Genomic DNA, 17,334 nt, shown 5'->3' with positions numbered 1-17,334 from the left:
AGCTGGGCATGGGTCGCGTGGACTCCGGCCCGCCCATGAACCCTGAGACTCTCCTGCCCCAAGCCATGCCCCTGAGGAACCCCAGCACCTCCTCCCTCCACAAGCGCCTCTACCCACGTTTCTACCAGGCCTATGTGTCCAAGGTGAGTGGTGTATCCTTTTTTCTCTCTTCTTATTTTTCCTGGTTCTCGTTTTTTTCTTCTTGTATGTTAGCGTACCTTTTTCTTCTCCTTTCCACTCCGTTTTCCCTTTTTTTCTTCCTTTTTTCCTTTCCTCGTCCTTCCATTTCCTTCCCTATTCCTCACCTTCTTCCTCCTCCCCTTCCTTCCTTTCCCCTTTCCTCCATTCCCCTTCCCTCCCTCTCCTTCCTTCCTGCTTCCCTCGCCAAGTTGACCCCGAGAAAACTGAATTTGTTCCAATCTTAACTTTTTGACCAACTTGGATAACTACTTTTTAGTCTTAATGTTACGCCACAACAAACACATTCATTCAAGAGGGAGGTAATCACATTTTTTTAAAGGTTATAAATGCATGTACTACTAAATGTTTACGGTTATTCTGATGCCTTGCAATAATAGTGTGAATAATGTTACTGATTCAAGACTTTTCATAATTTTTTTTTCTTTTATGTTTTTCTATCATTGTTTCTTATTTTTTTTCTTCTGACATAACTTCACCTATTCACTATTACCACTGATGCCTTCAAATAAATATGTGACTTATTCGGATTTTATTATCAGACGTCTTTCTCTTTTCCCCTCTAATGCAACTCTCATCTATTCCCTTCCTTACGTCTTCTCGTCAATCTCTTTTTCCCTTCTCTTCTCACACAACAATCATTTCCCTTCTTCACGCCCTTCCCTTCCTCCTACGTTTCTCTTTTTTTTCCTTTTAACGCAACGCCATCTATTCTCTTTCTCACGTCTTCTTGTCTGTCTCTTTTTTCCGTTCCACTCAATATCATCTCTTTCCTTCTTGTCTTCTTTCCATCTCCCGTAACCACATCTCTTCCTTTCCTCACATCTTCTTTCTTTCCTCCTCTTTTCCTTCTCCCACCAACTCCTATATACCCTTCACCACATCTAATCTTTCTCTTTCGTCTTCTATTTTTCCTCTTTTTCCCCTTCTACCACAACCCCATCTCTTCCCCTCCTTACGTGGTCCCGTCTCCCCCAGCACCCAAGTTTCAACCGCGTGGCCAGCCCCGTCGGTGAGCACAAGAGGTTTCCGCCCTTCCACCCGCTGGCTCGCTTCCGTGGCCTGTCCCCCGGTGGCTCCTCCTCCGCCTACCGCCACGACTACGCTTCCTTCGCCGACCACAACGGACACCGCCTTCCCACAGGTATTAACAAAGAGACATATGGAGGTGTTTGTTCGGGTCGTGGGTTGAAGTAACGTCGAAACACGAGTATTCTTTGAGGAACCTAATGATAACCTATTGAATTTAGCTTAGTAGTCCTTGTAATCGTCTTCAAGTCATTATTTACCTCCGCCACTGGTAAGAAGATTGATTGACCTCATTTAGACTACCTAGTGTATATCCTAACCAAGTCCTCTCTCCACACAACCCCGAACGCCCAGCCCTCTCATAACGTGTTGAATTTTGCTTAGTACCCCCTGCAATCGGTTTAAAGTCATTAGTTACTTCCACCACTAGCAAGACTTTTTATTAATTGACCTCATAAGGCCTACCCATGCATACCTTAAGTAATGCTCCTCTCTACACAACCCCGAACACCCAGCCCTTTCATAACGTGTTGAATTTTGTTAAGTAGTCCTTGTAATCGTTTTAAAGTCATTAGTTACTTTCACCACTAGCAAGACTTTTTATTAATTGACCTCATAAGGCCTACCCATGCATACCCTAAGTAATGCTCCTCTCTACACAACCCCGAACACCCAGCCCTTTCATAACGTGTTGAATTTTGTTAAGTAGTCCTTGTAATCGTTTTAAAGTCATTAGTTACTTTCACCACTAGCACGAAAACTGACAGATTGAGCTCATAAAGGCTACCCTAACCAAAGCTCCTCTTCTCACAGCCCCTAACGCCCAACCCTCCCTCAAGTACGAGTCTCCCATGCTAGAAGACGAGGAGGAGGAGGAGGAAGAGGAGGGCGAGGAGGAGAAGCCTGTCAGGGTCGGCGAACTTCTGCATCTGCTCAAGTCCATCGCCGGAGACCGCGGGCTGTCCGGCCACACCAAGAGCTTCCGCTTCGGCATCAGCAGGAGGAAGTGAGGAGCAGGAGACAGCAGAGGAGGATGCAGGGAGGGCGGAAGGGAGGATGAACTGAGAGAGAAAGACGGCAGAACGGGAAGAAGAGAGGGAGGGAAGGAGGGAATCGAAATAAAGAAAAGGGAGTGACAAGGGAGACAGGAAAGAAAATAATTAGTAATGATATGGAGTTAGGAAGGATGGATTAAGAAAAGGGAGAAAGAAGAAAAGGAAGGACATTAGGGAGAGAGGGAAGGAGGGAATAGTGAGGCGTAAGGGAGGGAGAAAACGATAAGGTAAGGGAGAAAGGAAGGAATAATGTTAGTAGTTATAAGGAAGGTGGAAAGGGAGGGATGGAAGAGGCTGAGGAATAGGAGGAATGTAGGAGAGTATGTTCTTGAGTTACAGCATTGGAAAATTGTTGATATCAAAATAATAATCATGATATAGTAGGCGTTCCCGTATACCCAACTCAGGCCAGCAATTTTGACATGTTTCTGGGGGTTCTAGACGGCATCATAGGTTTATGGTGGGTGGAGGAGGGTGGCGAGCGAAGCGAGTATGTGCAATTTTGGAATTATAAAAAAAAAACCACTCAAGGGCATTTTGAGGCCGATATAGAAAACATTGGGTGGCTATAGCCCCCCTTGCCCCTCCGAAATCACGGTCCTGTAACTAGCCAATCATGTATACAAACACACATACATATATACATACATACAAACACACACAACGGCAGTATATTTGGCCATTGTCAAATCTAGTCAATTTATGATATTTGCTTAACAACAGCAACATATACATCAACAAAGCAACAGCACATACATACGGACTTCTCACCGTTCCCTCAAGTCTCGTCAGAAAGACAGAATTACACATTATAGACTTACATAACAGAATTACACATTACAGACTTACATAGCAGAATTACACATTACAGACTTACATAACAGAATTACACATTACAGACAATTACATAACATAATTACACATGAAACTCATCATTACTCACTTAGATCAACCCCGTATGGCTTGTAGAGTAAAAGAGAAAGCAGGGCAGCAAGCACCGGGTAGTGGATTTCAAGGGGCACTGCTGTAAATGGAAGAGGTAAGACAGTTATCACATTAACCCCACCTTCCCCTGACTCCAAATCGTCTCCCCTCGGCCACGCCACAAGCTCCCCCTAACGGCCTCTCCCTCACTTCCCCTCCCTCCCTCCCCACCCCACCGTCACGTCAATCAGCTGGTCACTGTTCAGGCTGAGACAGGTTGGTTCCCTTGCCTCCACACGCTGCCTGCCCGACACCTCCCATCTGTAGCCCGGTGTGTGTCAAGGAGTCTATAGAATCCTTGTTTATCTATCATTTTGCAGCAGAGAGAGATACGTGCGCTTGGGAAATGCTGTCTATATGTATACTTCATTCACCCAATAAACGAGTCAACTTTAGTGATTGTTTTTACACCTGTATTGATAATGATGATGCTGATGGTGATGAGCTTGTGGAGTTGTAGTGGTGGTGCTGGTGATTTTTTTTTTACGGTAAAGGAAGTAGCTCAAGGGCAAAAATTGATGAGAAAAAAGTCCGCGAATAACTAACTGTTCCTATGTAAGAAAGTATTTTTTTTTTTACAGCAAGGGAGACAGCTCAAGGGCACGGAACAAAAGAGCAACAAAAAAGTACGCCAGGCACTGTTCCTACAAAAGCAACTAGAACAAGAAAGAGGCTGTATGAGTGGCTAAAAGAGATGTAAGTCAATTTCGGGTGGAGAGATCGGGTGGAGGGATTTGGTCCTCACTCAAGCACACCGTCACGCTAACTTGTGGTCTAATAAGCTTGTTCATTCACCATATAAAAAAAGTATAGATGAGTAGCTACAAGAGAGGTCATTTTCGGGTGGAGAGATTGGAGGGATTTGGTCCTCACTCAAGCACACTGGAACGTTAACTTGTGGTCTAATAAGCTTGTTCATTCACCATATAAAAAATAAAAAGTATAGATGAGTGGCTACAAGAGAGGTCATTTTTCGGGTGGAGAGATTGGAGGGATTTGGTCCTCACTCAAGCACACTGGAACGTTAACTTGTGGTCTAAAAATGCTTGTTCATTTACTATATAACAAGGACACGGCTGTTGCCGAAAAGAGGTGCTTAACGAGGCGTGTGACGGTTAGGTGGTTGTTAAGTGGCTGATAGATCCTCACATAACCACACGGTAAAGACACTAGTAAATAAAGTGTAAACAGTAAACAAATGAGGTACTTCAAGCGAGGTATGTGGTGATTAAGGGATTGTTATGTGGTTGTTCGGTTCTCACACAACCACACTTATGATAAATGGTAAGGAAACTGGTAAATAAAGTATAAACAGTAAACAAAGTAGGTGTGTGGTAGCGAGGCGGTAGTTTGGCGTTTGTACTTGCCTCTTTGCAGTATATAAAACACCTCTTGAGGGCTTGATATCACAGCTTCCATCCCAGTAGCAGCAGGCAATGGTTGTCGAAAGATCAGTGTGTTCTCGGAAATCCTCCACAGCTATCCGAATCATCCACAAATACTGTTTTCATGCGAACGAAATATCCACTCCCGCCGCCACGACTAACAAACTCAAACTGGCGCCTTGGCTGGAGTTAGGGGGGGGCTCTGCTGTGATTGGCCGTCAGGAATCACGTGACAAAAGGTAGGCGTTTCATTGGTCCTTTCTTATTCATGTTTCACTGAGCTGACACCGTGGCGCTACTCTGAGAAGAAGAAGAAGAAGAAGAAAAAGGTGTTTATGGCCGCGAGAAGAGGTATATATCTGTAATTCTTATTCGTTCATTAAATTAAGCGATTTTGATCCAAGTAACAGGTTTCCAGACATAAGCAGACGCAGCCCTACACACTTAACCAAGCTTTTAGAGAGAAATACAAGTTGTAAGTGTGTGGTGACGCGCATAGGTAAAAATATATAATGGAAAACACCGGCCGTCTTATCTTCGTTCTAACTCTACGAAAAGTCATGCCAGCTTTCACTACGGCTTACCAAAATACTACAGATTCTTCAAATACCTTATATTCCCTTGGATTTAATGTACTAACTTTTGCTAGATGGAGTTTATAGTTTACCTTAAATGTCGCAACCAAATAATGTTGACTCAGAAAACGAATATTTGATAGAGGACTCAAGCTATTTCATCTCCCTTACCAGACATACATTAAACATTAAGTAGAAGAGTGAACTAGTGGTAATATTGCGCAGTAAATATAGCTCTTTCATTTTGTGTGGAGACAGACCTACGGCGTTTAAGGGATGACATGAACGAGCATTCTTTGTTTTTATTAAAGAAAGTATCGGTATACAATGTTATCACAGCGCGGAACAACAATATTCATTTCTCACTCGTACAGAATTCATCTACGTCATGCTGAGTGCGCTGAGTACGATCATATCACCAATGAACCTACTAATACCTCCAGGTTCATAATACTCTCGAACATAAGCCACGCACACTCAGTTACGATACCACCAAACAGATTAAAGCTCTCCCAGTATCCCTTAAGCAGAAAATGAACATAAGAGCATAAGAACGTAGGAGTCTGCAAGAGGCCGGTAGGCCTGTACGAGGCAGCTCCTTTGAACCTAAGCTCCCGTGAATCTAACCCAACCTAATATCGCTGTCCATGAATTTATCTAATCTATTTTTTAATGTGGCACTCACCACATGACTGCTAAGCCTATTCCACTCATCCACCACTCTGTTAGTAAACCAATTTTTTCCTATGTCCCTGTTGAATCTGAATTTATCCAGTTTAAACCCATTACTACTGGCTCGCTTGTGATTGGCCAGAAATCAACACAAGAGGAAAGTAGGCGTGGCTTATTGGGGCGAGATGAATGGACGTGATTTGGTGATACGTGTGCAACTTTGCTTCAGTGTGAAATTACGTCTTTACCTTAGATTTTGATCTTTCTTTGGAGCTGCCACGCAAGAGGAAAAGACAACGGGAAGATGAGGTATATGGATTTAGTGAGGGCGGTTGGCGTGACGGGAACGGCCAAGAAATGAATAAACAGTCTTAAGCCCCAAATACACTGCCGAATTTTGGCTCACGAGTGTGCGCGAATATGCAAGTCATCCTGTGTCGCGAACAAGTTTGGCATCTTTCTTGCCTGTTCTTGGCCGTTCGGGGACATGTCTGCACCCACCACGCGACTTTTGACAGTTGGTCACAACCGCCACGAAAGTTTCATGTTGCATGAAAAATTCGCGGCCGTTTGCCGAATGTGCACGAATGCAAAATGGACGCCGAATTGTCGCCGAAATGTCGCCGACATGTCGCAGACAATTCGGCGTCCGATTCGCGGTGTTCGGCGAATTGTCGCCGAATTTTGACCGTTGAAATTTAAATTTTATTGGCAAATTTGTCGCCGACATGTCGCCGACTATTCCGGGACATGTCTCCGACATGTCGCCGAATGGCCAAGACTATTCGGGGACATGTCCCCGAATATTCGGCGAATTAACCACGACACGGCAAACGGGTCGCGGTGGGAGGTGTACACGGGGGTCTGCCTATCTATCTATCTATCTATCTATTTATGTATTATCTTCCTATCTATCTATCTATCTATTTATTTATCTCTCTCTCTCTCTCTCTCTCTCTCTATATATATATATATATATATATATATATATATACGGAATAAGATAATACTATAATAATAAACAGTAAACAAGAAAATATGAAAAACAAGAAGAATCATGAATATATAAAATAGGTATGGAACTAACATTTTCATTTATTTCATAATTAATTTACTATTTATTACTTTATTTATTTCTTAATATCATTATTCTGCCATTATTTAACCTTTGTTTCATTTTCAGTTATTTAGATTTATTTCTTCTTTCAGTTACTGGTTTGTTTACTGATACTACTTAAACATTCATTCATTCTAAAATATTTGTAGGAGAGCAAAACAAAAACAAGTCACATTTATACATTTTATTACACATACTATCATACATATTACCACACATATTACCACACATGGTATTTACTCGCCCACAATTCTGTCCTGCCAGGCCACTGCTCCCCGGGTGTTGTAGTAGTCCATGAGGTAGGCGCGGATTCCCGTGCTTTAATATGCCACATGGGCATCAGATGATCAGCTGTCAGAAATCTTGGCACTGTCGGAGAATTGTCCCCGACATGTCGCCGACACTTCGGGGACATGCGAAGACAATTCGGAGACTTGTCGCCAGTTATTCCGCGACAAAAAAAACGTTAAAATTTCAGATTTTGAGCTCGGCGACATGGACGCCGAATAGTCGGCGACATGTCTCCGAACTGTCCCCGAATTGTCTTGAGCATTCGCCGACATGTCGCCGACATGTCGCCGAATGGTCACGAACTGTAAGAATCTTGGTCATGTTGGCGATTGGTCGCCGAATTTTTTCACGAACTGATTCGGCGTCAAGTTCGTGGCCAAAATTCGGCAGTGTATTTGGGGCTTTACTCTATCTTCTATCACCCATTCTTCACCTTTAGTCTGAAGAGTCACGATTGTTTTCCTGTTGATGGAGTTTGCTAGGCGCTACGTAACAAGAGAATATAGTGTCCTTAACTCCTACTTTCTCCTCGTGTGTGAGAATCCCGGGCAGGACCTGACGTTACATACCACACTCAGATTATTTACTCCTCTTTGTTGAGTAAGAGATGCCGGAGAAGCTGGAGTCGTAAGGACGATGATGATAGGGAGGAGAAAGAGGGGTAAGAAAAGAAAGGAAAATGGAGCTGGAGTCGCAGGATAAGATTGATGGTGATGAGGAGGAAGATGAGGCAAGAAACTAATGACTTCTAAAGCAACCACAATGCAAAGATGATGACGATAATAATGATGATGATGATGATTGTAGCTTGGTCATCACTCCTGGTGGGGGAGGGTGTAGGCTCCTGTCTCTCGACGCTTCAGGAATTGCCACAGCAGCAGCAGCGCCACCAGCAGCGGGGCGCAGATGCCGGCCTGCACCACCAGGTTGATCTGGAGGGCAAGAACGTGTGAGTGCTGGCTAAAATGACATGTGTCAAGCAAGGTTATTTCAAAATTAGCGTGTAAGTGAAATGTGTGTGTGTGTGTGTGTGTGTGTGTGTGTGTGTGTGTGTGTGTGTGTGTGTGTGTGTGTGTGTGATGAGAGAGTCCCTTTTCACCTCTCTTCGCCCACTCACCTGTGGGAAGGTGACGAAGAAGGCGTTGTAGAGGTAGGTGTAGAGGGACCGGTCGGCGAGAAACCAAGCGGCCTCAAGCAGCCCCACGAGAGCCAGCACGCGGCCGGCCTCGCCCTCGCCCACAATGGTGGTGAGCATCGTGCGTAGCGCCGGCTCGATGCTGGGCTCCAGCATGCCCGCCACCGAGGCCACCACCGCCAGCCACCACATCTGCGGCGCCGTGATGCACGCCAGCAGGGCTGACCAAGCCGCGATGGACACCACGCCTCCCGCCGCCACCAGGGAGTCGTGCAGGGCTGCGCGCCCCGCCACCCAGGTCCAGGCCACCATGCCCGCCTGGTGGGCCACCGAGTCCAGGCTGCTCCATGTCGAGAACTCCGTTGCGCCCCACTGGAGCACCTGCTGCGCCCACAGGTACATCTGGTGGCCCTGCACCAAGAACACCACCAGCTTCAGAGCCACCAGCGCTGCCAGGAAGCGACGGCCGTGGGCGGGCCGCACTTTGAAGGCCGTGCGGCACAGGGCCACCACGTGCCGCAGGGGCCCCCAGCGGGCATCCCCCAGGTCCTTCTCTACCTCGGGCTTGAGGGCAGACTTGTCCACGCTCTCCCGCACCAGCAGTAGCACGTACAGGAAGCACACCAGCCACAGCCCCGCCGACAGTCCGAACACCACGGCGTACCCGGCCACTCGGTATAGCCAGCCGCCCAGCAGTCTGCCCAGCGGCCCGCCTATGTACCACGTGGCGTCCAGGATGGCCAGGCGCCGCGTGCGCGTCTCGGGCGTAGTGATGTCCGCCACGTAGCTGTACACCGCCATGTTGAACACCACCCACGAGCCCACGCTGTCCACGGCCAATGTGCCGGCATACATCACCTGCGCGGGCCAGGAGGGGTTGAGGGCCTCCAGCAGGTACACGGTGGCCAGGATCGCGAAGCCCGCCAGCACGGCCAGCATGGGCGGCTTGCGGCCGTGGCGGTCACTGAGGGAGCCGGCGAACAGCACGACGGCGAGGGGCAGCACGCTGTCCATGATGCTCTGGTGGTAATTGAACAGATTCTGCTCCCGCTGCACGGCCGTCTGTGGGGGAGAAATAGGATTAACAACCCCCACCACCACAACGCCAACACCGCCTGCGGCACCCTCACCAGCTGTCTTTATTGTATTCTAAAGTGGAGTATTGGAACCCGTAACCATCGACACACATAATAGCCTCTTCCATTTAGCGTAACCTGTTTCTGGGTCGTGATCTGTGGAGTCTCTTGATAGATAGAGTCCCGACAGCCTAAGATTTGGACGCCATTGTTGGTCCTGTTTTCACCACGAGAGCGTGTGATAGCGTTTGAAAAGCACGGCAAAAACAGGCCCAATAATGGCGTCCAAATCTTAGGTAGTCGGGATTCTATAAGGGACTCTACAGATCACGACCCAAAAACAGGTTACGCTAAATGGAAGACGCTATAAGTACCCCTCTCCCGTCCCTCTTTCCCTCTCCACACCCAGCCCTTGCCCCCCCAACACACCTTCACGTGGGTCAGGTTCTCGTCCGTGATCCACGACGCACACTCGTATTCGGAGAAGTTGAGGTTGACGCGGCACAGGCGGTCCTGCTCCTGGGTGTCCGCCACCACGCCGAAGTTCCCCTCCGCCAGCATCTTGAGGAACAGCATCGGCTCCAGCGGCGCCGATCGTAACGCCTGTAACACCGCTAACGTCAACACCAACACCACAACAAGTCATCACCACTACTATTACTACCTTCAGTACCACTACTACCGTCACCTCCATCTCATAACTCTCTTTCCCTCTCTCCCTTCTCTTCCTTTCCTTCCACACCGCCCTTCCTTCTCTTCCTCTCCTCTTCCTTTCCCTCCCTCAACAACACCTTCACTTCCTCTAGTTACCTCTCCCTCCCTTCCTCCCTCTCTATCTCTCCTCTCTTTCTGTCCCTCTATTTCTTTTTATCTTCTCTCTCTTCCTCTCTCCATTTCCTTCTTTTTCTCTCTCTATTTCCCTTCATTCCATCTCTCTTCCTCTCTCTCTCTCTCATACCTGTTGGATACGTGTAAACAAGGTGTTGGATGCGCGGGGGCAGGTGCTTCCGATAGCCATGCTGGGATGCGTCGGGGAGGAAGGGAAGGAAGAGGAAGAGGAGGAGGAGGCGGGGTGTAGAAAAACCTGACTTCCTGATGCTGGTGAAACTGGGTCTTCCTGAATGTCTTCCTCCTTCTCTTCCCTCCCCGCATCCTCCCTCTCCTCCACCACAACCTCCACCTTCTTCTTCTTCTTTAGCATGTAGCACTCCTCTCCGCTGCTGTTTCTTCCCTCTTCTTCTTCTCCTCTCCCTCCTCCTCCTCCTTCTTCTTCTCTCTTCCTTCTTGTTCTTCTGCCTCCCGTGCGGTGCTCTGGGGAAAGGGAGAGATGGTGATGGGGTAGATGGGGAAGGAAAGAAGGAGGAGGAGGAGGAGGAGGAGGATAATTAATACGACGTTGAGAAGCTTCAAGTGTTTTTTCGTGTTCTTTTTCTCCCTAGCTTCCTCCTCCTCCTGCTCCTCCTCCTCCTCCTCCTCCTCCTCCTCTTCCTCTTCCTCCTCCTCCTTTTTTTCTCCGTCACACTAGATAGCAACAGCGATGAAAAAGTGACTACTACTACTACTACTACTACTACTACTACTACTACTACTACTACTACTACCACTACTACTTCGTCTTCTGCATGATCATCAAAAACCATCGTCGCAAATAAGTTTACAGGAACCATCTGTGTGTGTGTGTGTGTGTGTGTGTGTGTGTGTGTGTGTGTGTGTATTTAATTTGTAACTTAGATGTTTGTCGGCCACTAGTATTATTCCCTTTCCTCCTAACCCTTTCCTCTCTCTTTTTCCCTTTTTCACATCCAGATAAGAGTTGAAAGATTATAAAACAACATATATATTCGTCTATCACCAGTTAGTTGTCCTTATCTTAACCCGTGTTCGTATTTCCATCAGTGTCTTTCATTTTCACAGCTAAGGAGACTGAGATAAATTCAATAATAAGAAAATACAGAGAGAAAGTCCGGTTTAAAAAGTGAATATATGGGACTAGGTCGAGATCAAGGGTCCTTATCTAAGCCTGTATCCGTATTCTTTGTGTTTTTTTCCTTATTCTACCGCTAAAAAGACTAAAGTGAATACAGTAACAACAAGAATATACAGAAAAAAGTCCGGTTTAACAAGTGAACATATGGGACTAGGTCGAGATTGAGGCATCCACTGTTATGAAAAGCATCTCTTAAATCTCTTTATCTTGTGTTTCCTCCTCATCTCATCTCTTCTTTCCTCTTCACATCTCTCCTCCTTCACATCAACACCACCACCACCAGTCATCACCCCACTACTACTACTACCACTCTCAACACCACTTCTGTCACTTCTCTCACCTCCTCCATCTCTTCTAAAGCCCCAAATACACTGCCGAATTTTGGCCACGAACTTGACGCCGAATCAGTTCGTGAAAAAATTCGGCGACCGGTTCGCCGACATGACCAAGATTCTCACAGTTCGTGACCATTCGGCGACATGTCGGCGACATGTCGGCGAATGCTCAAGACAATTCGGGGACAGTTCGGAGACATGTCGCCGACTATTCGGCGTCCATGTCGCCGAGCTCAAAATCTGAAATTTTAACGTTTTTTTTTGTCGCGGAATAACTGGCGACAAGTCTCCGAATTGTCTTCGCATGTCCCCGAAGTGTCGGCGACATGTCGGGGACAATTCTCCGACAGTACCAAGATTTCTGACAGCTGATCATCTGATGCCCATGTGGCATATGAAAGCACGGGAATCCGCGCCTACCTCATGGACTACTACAACACCCGGGGAGCAGTGGCCTGGCAGGACAGAATTGTGGGCGAGTAAATACCATGTGTGGTAATATGTGTGGTAATATTTATGATAGTATGTGTAATAAAATGTATAAATGTGACTTGTTTTTGTTTTGCTCTCCTACAAATATTTTAGAATGAATGAATGTTTAAGTAATATCAGTAAACAAACCAGTAACTGAAAGAAGAAATAAATCTAAATAGCTGAAAATGAAACAAAGGTTAAATAATGGCGGAATAATGATATTAAGAAATAAATAAAGTAATAAATAGTAAATTAATTATGAAATAAATGAAAATGTTAGTTCCATACCTATTTTATATATTCAGATTCTTCTTGTTTTTCATATTTTCTTGTTTACTGTTTATTATTATAGTATTATTTTATTCCGTAAAAAAAAAAATATATATCTATATATATATATATATATATATATAGATATATATATATATATATATATATATATATATATATTCTCTTTTAAGCATACGAGATTGAATGAAACTGCTGTTTCTGCATTATTCAGCTTCTGCTGCGTTTTTTCTATTAGTCTTATCAACTCTCTTTTGACGGTGTCTAAAGCCCCGAGGAGCTGTCCAAAAGTTGGGTTGTTGGTTGCAACGTTTCGTTCCTGCCTAGGGAACATCTTCAGGCTGAATGGAGCTGGGTCGGTTCGGTTCGGTTCGGTAGGGATTTACCCCCTAAAAAGGGGGAACGGGGTCGTCTGGGTTGCCCCTTTTATATGCGCGTTCTGGCTTGTGATTGGCCGGTGTGGCGTGTACAAATAGCGCGGTAAATGTTGCGCGGCGTCCCTCGCTGCAGGTGCCTAGTGTTGTTTTTTTCTGCTACTTCTCATCAACGTTGAAAATACTTGACAAGGAAACTGACCCACGCCGACTGTTGTTCCTGGAAGCCTTCACATTGAAGATCTAGGCCCACCGATGAACACTCACGCCCAAGATCTGCAACTCTTACCAACGCAGAAGAGAAGTAGCAGAAAAAACAACACCTAGGCACCTGCGCAGCGAGGGACGCCGAGAGAGAGAGAGAGAGAGAGAGAGAGAGAGAGAGAGAGAGAGAGAGAGAGAGAGAGAGAGAGAGAGAGAGAGAGATAGATATAGAAAGATAGATAGATAGATAGATAGGAAGATAATACATAAATAGATAGATAGATAGATACGCAGACCCCCGTGTACACCTCCCACCGCGACCCGTTTGCCGTGTCGTGATTAATTCGCCGAATATTCGGGGACATGTCCCCGAATAGTCTTGGCCATTCGGCGACATGTCGGAGACATGTCCCCGAATAGTCGGCGACATGTCGACGACAAATTTGCCAATAAAATTTAAATTTCAACGGTCAAAATTCGCCGACAATTCGCCGAACACTGCGAATTTTTCATGCAACATAAACCTTTCGTGGCGGTCGTGACCAACTGTCAAAAGTCGCGTGGTGGACGCAGACATGTCCCACAACGGCCAAGAACAGGCAAGAAAGATGCCGAACTTGTTCGCGACACAGGATGACTTGCATATTCGCGCACATTCCTGAGCCAAAATTCGGCAGTGTATTTGGGGCTTAACTCACTCTCTCTTTTCCATCCTTCCTTCTCTTCATCACCTTCCACACAGCACTTCCCTTCTTTCCCTTCCTCTCCTCTTCCATCCTCCATATCTCTTTCCTCCTTCCTTCACATCGCATCCCTCCCTCTCTCCCTCACATCTCTTCCCCCCCCCCCCCTCTCGTGTTTCCTTCCCTCCTCTCTTGAAGGCCTCAATTACAGGACAAAGACAAGTTGCTGTTAAGGACTTTAGGAGATGCATGTGGCGGCTTAGGACTCTTGAAGGACGCGGAGATGATGCAGCGGACAAAGGAGGAGGAGGAGGAGGAGGAGGAGGGGGAGGAGGAGGAGGAGGAGAGGAAATCGTGGGGTAATGTCTTGTTTCTAAGAAGTGTTAAGAAAGAACTGAGTGACCTTTTCGTTATTCTTCTTTGCTTCTTAATCCACCACAACCACCACCACCACCGCGACCGCACTAAACTCTAAAGCTGTGCGTGGTCTCTGTGCTCATCTCCGTCGCATTGCCCTTTGTACAGACCCCCAGGAAATGACGCTTATCTTGACTGGGAAAGGCGATGGCATGTCAACTTCTATAGGAAACGGAGGAAAGAAGAAAATGGGAAACAAGAATGCACGAGTTCACCTTTATATGGATCTGGTTTTCCTTTGCGCGCTGGCCTGTTTACCCTTCCGAGAGAGAGAGAGAGAGAGAGAGAGAGAGAGAGAGAGAGAGAGAGAGAGAGAATCAATGCGGGAACATGTGCAGGTTTGGTGATAGGAATTAAAATAAAAACACAAACAGATAAGGTTCTACACCACACCAGACGATCATTCTATGACTCCCTCGCTCCCTCCCTCACTCACTCCCTTCCTTAAGACAATTACTCCCTCTTTCACTCCCGTTCCCTCATCCATATATTGAATTTACTCCTCGGGCCTTCCTACTCCCTTTCTTAGACCATTCCTCCCTCTCTCTCTCTCTCTCTCTCTCTCATGCACTCCCATAGCTACAGTCCCTCCCACCCTCCCATCCATGTCATTCTCTTGATAATCCCTCCCTTTCTCCCTCTCATTCCCTCCCTCCCTCCCTCTCTCACTTCCATTCTATTCCCTCCCTTCCGAGAATCTTTCCTTCCCGCCCTCTCTCAGTCCCTTCCTTCACTCTCTTACCCTCTTCCTCTCTCCCTCCCCTTCCTTTCTAGACGACGAAGCAGAGACAAAATAATAAAACGAAGAATGGAATGGAATGTTTCGTTTAGTCGGCGCAACATCTGTGGTCATATGCCGGAGAGAGACAGGAGGGGAAGGAATTATAGGAGAAGGGAACAGATCCCAGGAGACGGGACACAACCCCCGATTAATACCTGGTACCCATTCACTGCTGGGTGGACAGGGGCATAGGGTAATAAAACGAAGAACATAGGAATGCTGTTTATGGAATGCTGTTTGTTTGAGGGAGGCTACGTGTGGCGCGTGAATAGCTAGGTAAGGAAGAAATTAAAACCAGGTCCCTGTGAAAAGTTAAACCCGTGTCGCTGGAAGAAACTAAAGGCGATTGCTGAGAAAGCCTTAAACATGTGTCGCCGTGAAAAGATAAAACCATGTCGCTGTGAAAACTTAAACCAGGTAGCAGTGAGAAGGTAAACCAACGTCTCTGTGAAAACATAAACCAGGTCGTTGTGGAGAGTTAAAACCAGATCGCTGTGAAACCTCAAAACCGGTGTCGCCGTGAAAAGCTAAAACCAGATCGCTGTGAAAAATTTAACTTCATCTGTGTGAAAATAAAAGTTAAATCGGGTCGTTGTCAAAACTTAAAGCCGAATCAGTAAGAAAAGCCTCTCCACCCGAAATTGACCTCTCTTTTGGCTACTCTTTACTTTTATCTTTTATAGGAGCGGCGAGTAGCGGGCTTTTTTTGTACTTTTTATTGACCTTGAGCCGTGTCCTCTGTTGTAAGAAAAAAAAAAAAAGCTAGAAACGAATTGCTATAAAAACTTAATCCAGAGATCTCTGTAAAACGTTAAACCAGATCAATGTGAAAAATTAAACCACATCACTGTAGAAAAAAAACAAAAAACAAAAACAAAAACAGGGCCACGGCGAAAAAACAATTCAAATCGCTGAAAAGTTATAATAAAAAAAGATCGAGGTAATAGAAAAGGTCGTTGCTGCTGCTGCTGTTGTCTTATCTAACCTTCGCGGAGTCTTCCGTCATGGCTGTCGGTGGAGTAATATGCTGTTCTGACGGTGGTGGAGTCTGAGGTGGAGTCTTGGGTGGGGTCGAAGTCGGTGGAAGAGGGATAACACGTGTGCTTCGCTCCACACTGGATAGCCAAGTGGACAGGCACCCGGCACCTTCTGGCACTGTATATATTTCATTACAGACTTTAACCCCCCCCCCTCCTCTCCCGCCTTCTCACCTCCTCCCTCGCTCACGTCACGTCTCCGTCACGTTTCTGTACAGGATTCATTCGTGTCCGCGTTGCGTCTCGTCTTTCCCTGAGTCTGTCTGCCGTGTGGTGTAAGTTTTTTTGGAGAATTGTGTGTGTGTATATATATGTGTGTGTGTGTGTGTGTGTGTGTGTGTGTGTAATCAATCATTGTTTTGTTATCTTAGTTAGTTAGCTTATCTCGGATAGGGCAAGATATCAGATGGTTTTTTTTGTGTGTTTGGCGTTAAATTTTCAGCTGGTGTTTTATCACCATGTGTGTGTGTGTTTGTGTTTGTGTGTGTGTGTGTGTGTGTGTGTGTGTGTGTGTGTGTGTCAAATCGATGAAGTCTTTGTACCGAATTTCTTTTTCTTTTTCCATTTTAAACATACGTATTCCAGTATAACAAGTCAAATACATTCACCTCCTCAAAGTAAAGTTGCATCACGTTACAAACCCACCTCCACGCATACTTATACATACATACATACATACATATCACAAATCATGCTTTCATCCATATGCCCCAAACGCCTCCGAAAGCCTTGTTAAATATGTGTACTTGGGCGACGAAAGGCTTGAGAGAACGGGCCCTTGCTTATATCAGGAGCCATACGTATGAATCTGGCTTATATAGTTTCTGGGTTGCCTATCTGTTACGTTAGTCACTCATCTATTATCAAATCTACGCATGGTGCCTCCTGCTCAAGTTCGATTTCCATTTCTAATCGTCATAGGAACATCTTCAATCATAGTTATTTCCTGATCGATGATGCTATACCACGCATTTTCCTCTCTTCTCCTTATCGTACGGTTCAAGGTCAAAGATATCACTGTAGTCAGCTAAGCCAATCAGTAGAAAAATCGTCATAGGAACATCTTTCATCTTAGTCATTTCCTAATCGATGGTCATGGCTTCCTGCGTTCCTCTCTGTCCACGCTATACCAAGCATTCCCCTCTCTTCTCCTTTTTTGTACGTCAAAGATGTCACTATCCTCAGCTAAACCAATCGGAGAAAAAGTAGCACTGCTGTGACCGTGCAGAAAGACACT

General features: G+C 45.9%; 2 protein-coding genes and 1 long non-coding RNA gene across 4 annotated transcripts in view; 1 reads left to right on the top strand and 2 right to left on the bottom strand.

Moving 5' to 3' along the window:
• The window catches only part of LOC126990986 (uncharacterized), a 34,173-nt gene extending 30,512 nt beyond the window's left edge, over nt 1–3,661 (top strand). For both annotated transcript variants that reach the window (XM_050849633.1, XM_050849632.1), the window contains 3 exons: nt 1–143; nt 1,177–1,342; nt 2,041–3,661. The exon at nt 1–143 is cut by the window's left edge and continues 48 nt beyond it. In XM_050849633.1, the coding sequence (XP_050705590.1) occupies nt 1–143; nt 1,177–1,342; nt 2,041–2,237 (506 nt within the window). In that variant the 3' untranslated portion in view covers nt 2,238–3,661. The remainder of the gene's footprint in view (nt 144–1,176; nt 1,343–2,040) is intronic.
• Nucleotides 1,628–2,026, bottom strand: LOC126990987 (uncharacterized). The gene is made up of 2 exons (XR_007744958.1): nt 1,864–2,026; nt 1,628–1,702 (listed from the first exon to the last, which is right to left on the bottom strand). It is a non-coding gene; the product is annotated as an uncharacterized LOC126990987 (long non-coding RNA).
• A 3,523-nt stretch (nt 3,662–7,184) lies between the features above and the next one.
• LOC126990985 (proton-coupled folate transporter-like) lies at nt 7,185–16,208 on the bottom strand. The gene is made up of 5 exons (XM_050849630.1): nt 16,046–16,208; nt 10,476–10,828; nt 9,947–10,120; nt 8,424–9,503; nt 7,185–8,238 (listed from the first exon to the last, which is right to left on the bottom strand). The coding sequence occupies exons 2-5, from the start codon at nt 10,716–10,718 to the stop codon at nt 8,122–8,124; spliced, it is 1,614 nt and encodes a 537-aa protein (XP_050705587.1). The 5' UTR covers nt 10,719–10,828; nt 16,046–16,208; the 3' UTR covers nt 7,185–8,121.
• Between the last annotated feature and the right edge of the window lie 1,126 nt (nt 16,209–17,334).

Source organism: Eriocheir sinensis, unplaced genomic scaffold (genome assembly GCF_024679095.1).
Source record: "Eriocheir sinensis breed Jianghai 21 unplaced genomic scaffold, ASM2467909v1 Scaffold23, whole genome shotgun sequence".
NCBI classification, from domain to species: Eukaryota; Metazoa; Arthropoda; class Malacostraca; order Decapoda; family Varunidae; genus Eriocheir; species Eriocheir sinensis.
Note: the sequence above shows the minus strand (reverse complement) of the source record. Positions and strands in the feature narration are given on the sequence as shown.

What these genes read in the sequence shown, in the direction of transcription:
- LOC126990985 (XM_050849630.1), bottom strand. Translation starts at nt 10,718, where the DNA reads ATGCTAAAGAAGAAGAAGAAGGTGGAGGTTGTGGTGGAGGAGAGGGAG. An exon ending in TGTTTACACGTATCCAACAG is followed by an intron (nt 10,121 to 10,475) that starts GTATGAGAGAGA and finishes GCGGTGTTACAG; the next exon opens with GCGTTACGATCGGCGCCGCT. An exon ending in AGAACCTGACCCACGTGAAG is followed by an intron (nt 9,504 to 9,946) that starts GTGTGTTGGGGG and finishes TCTCCCCCACAG; the next exon opens with ACGGCCGTGCAGCGGGAGCA.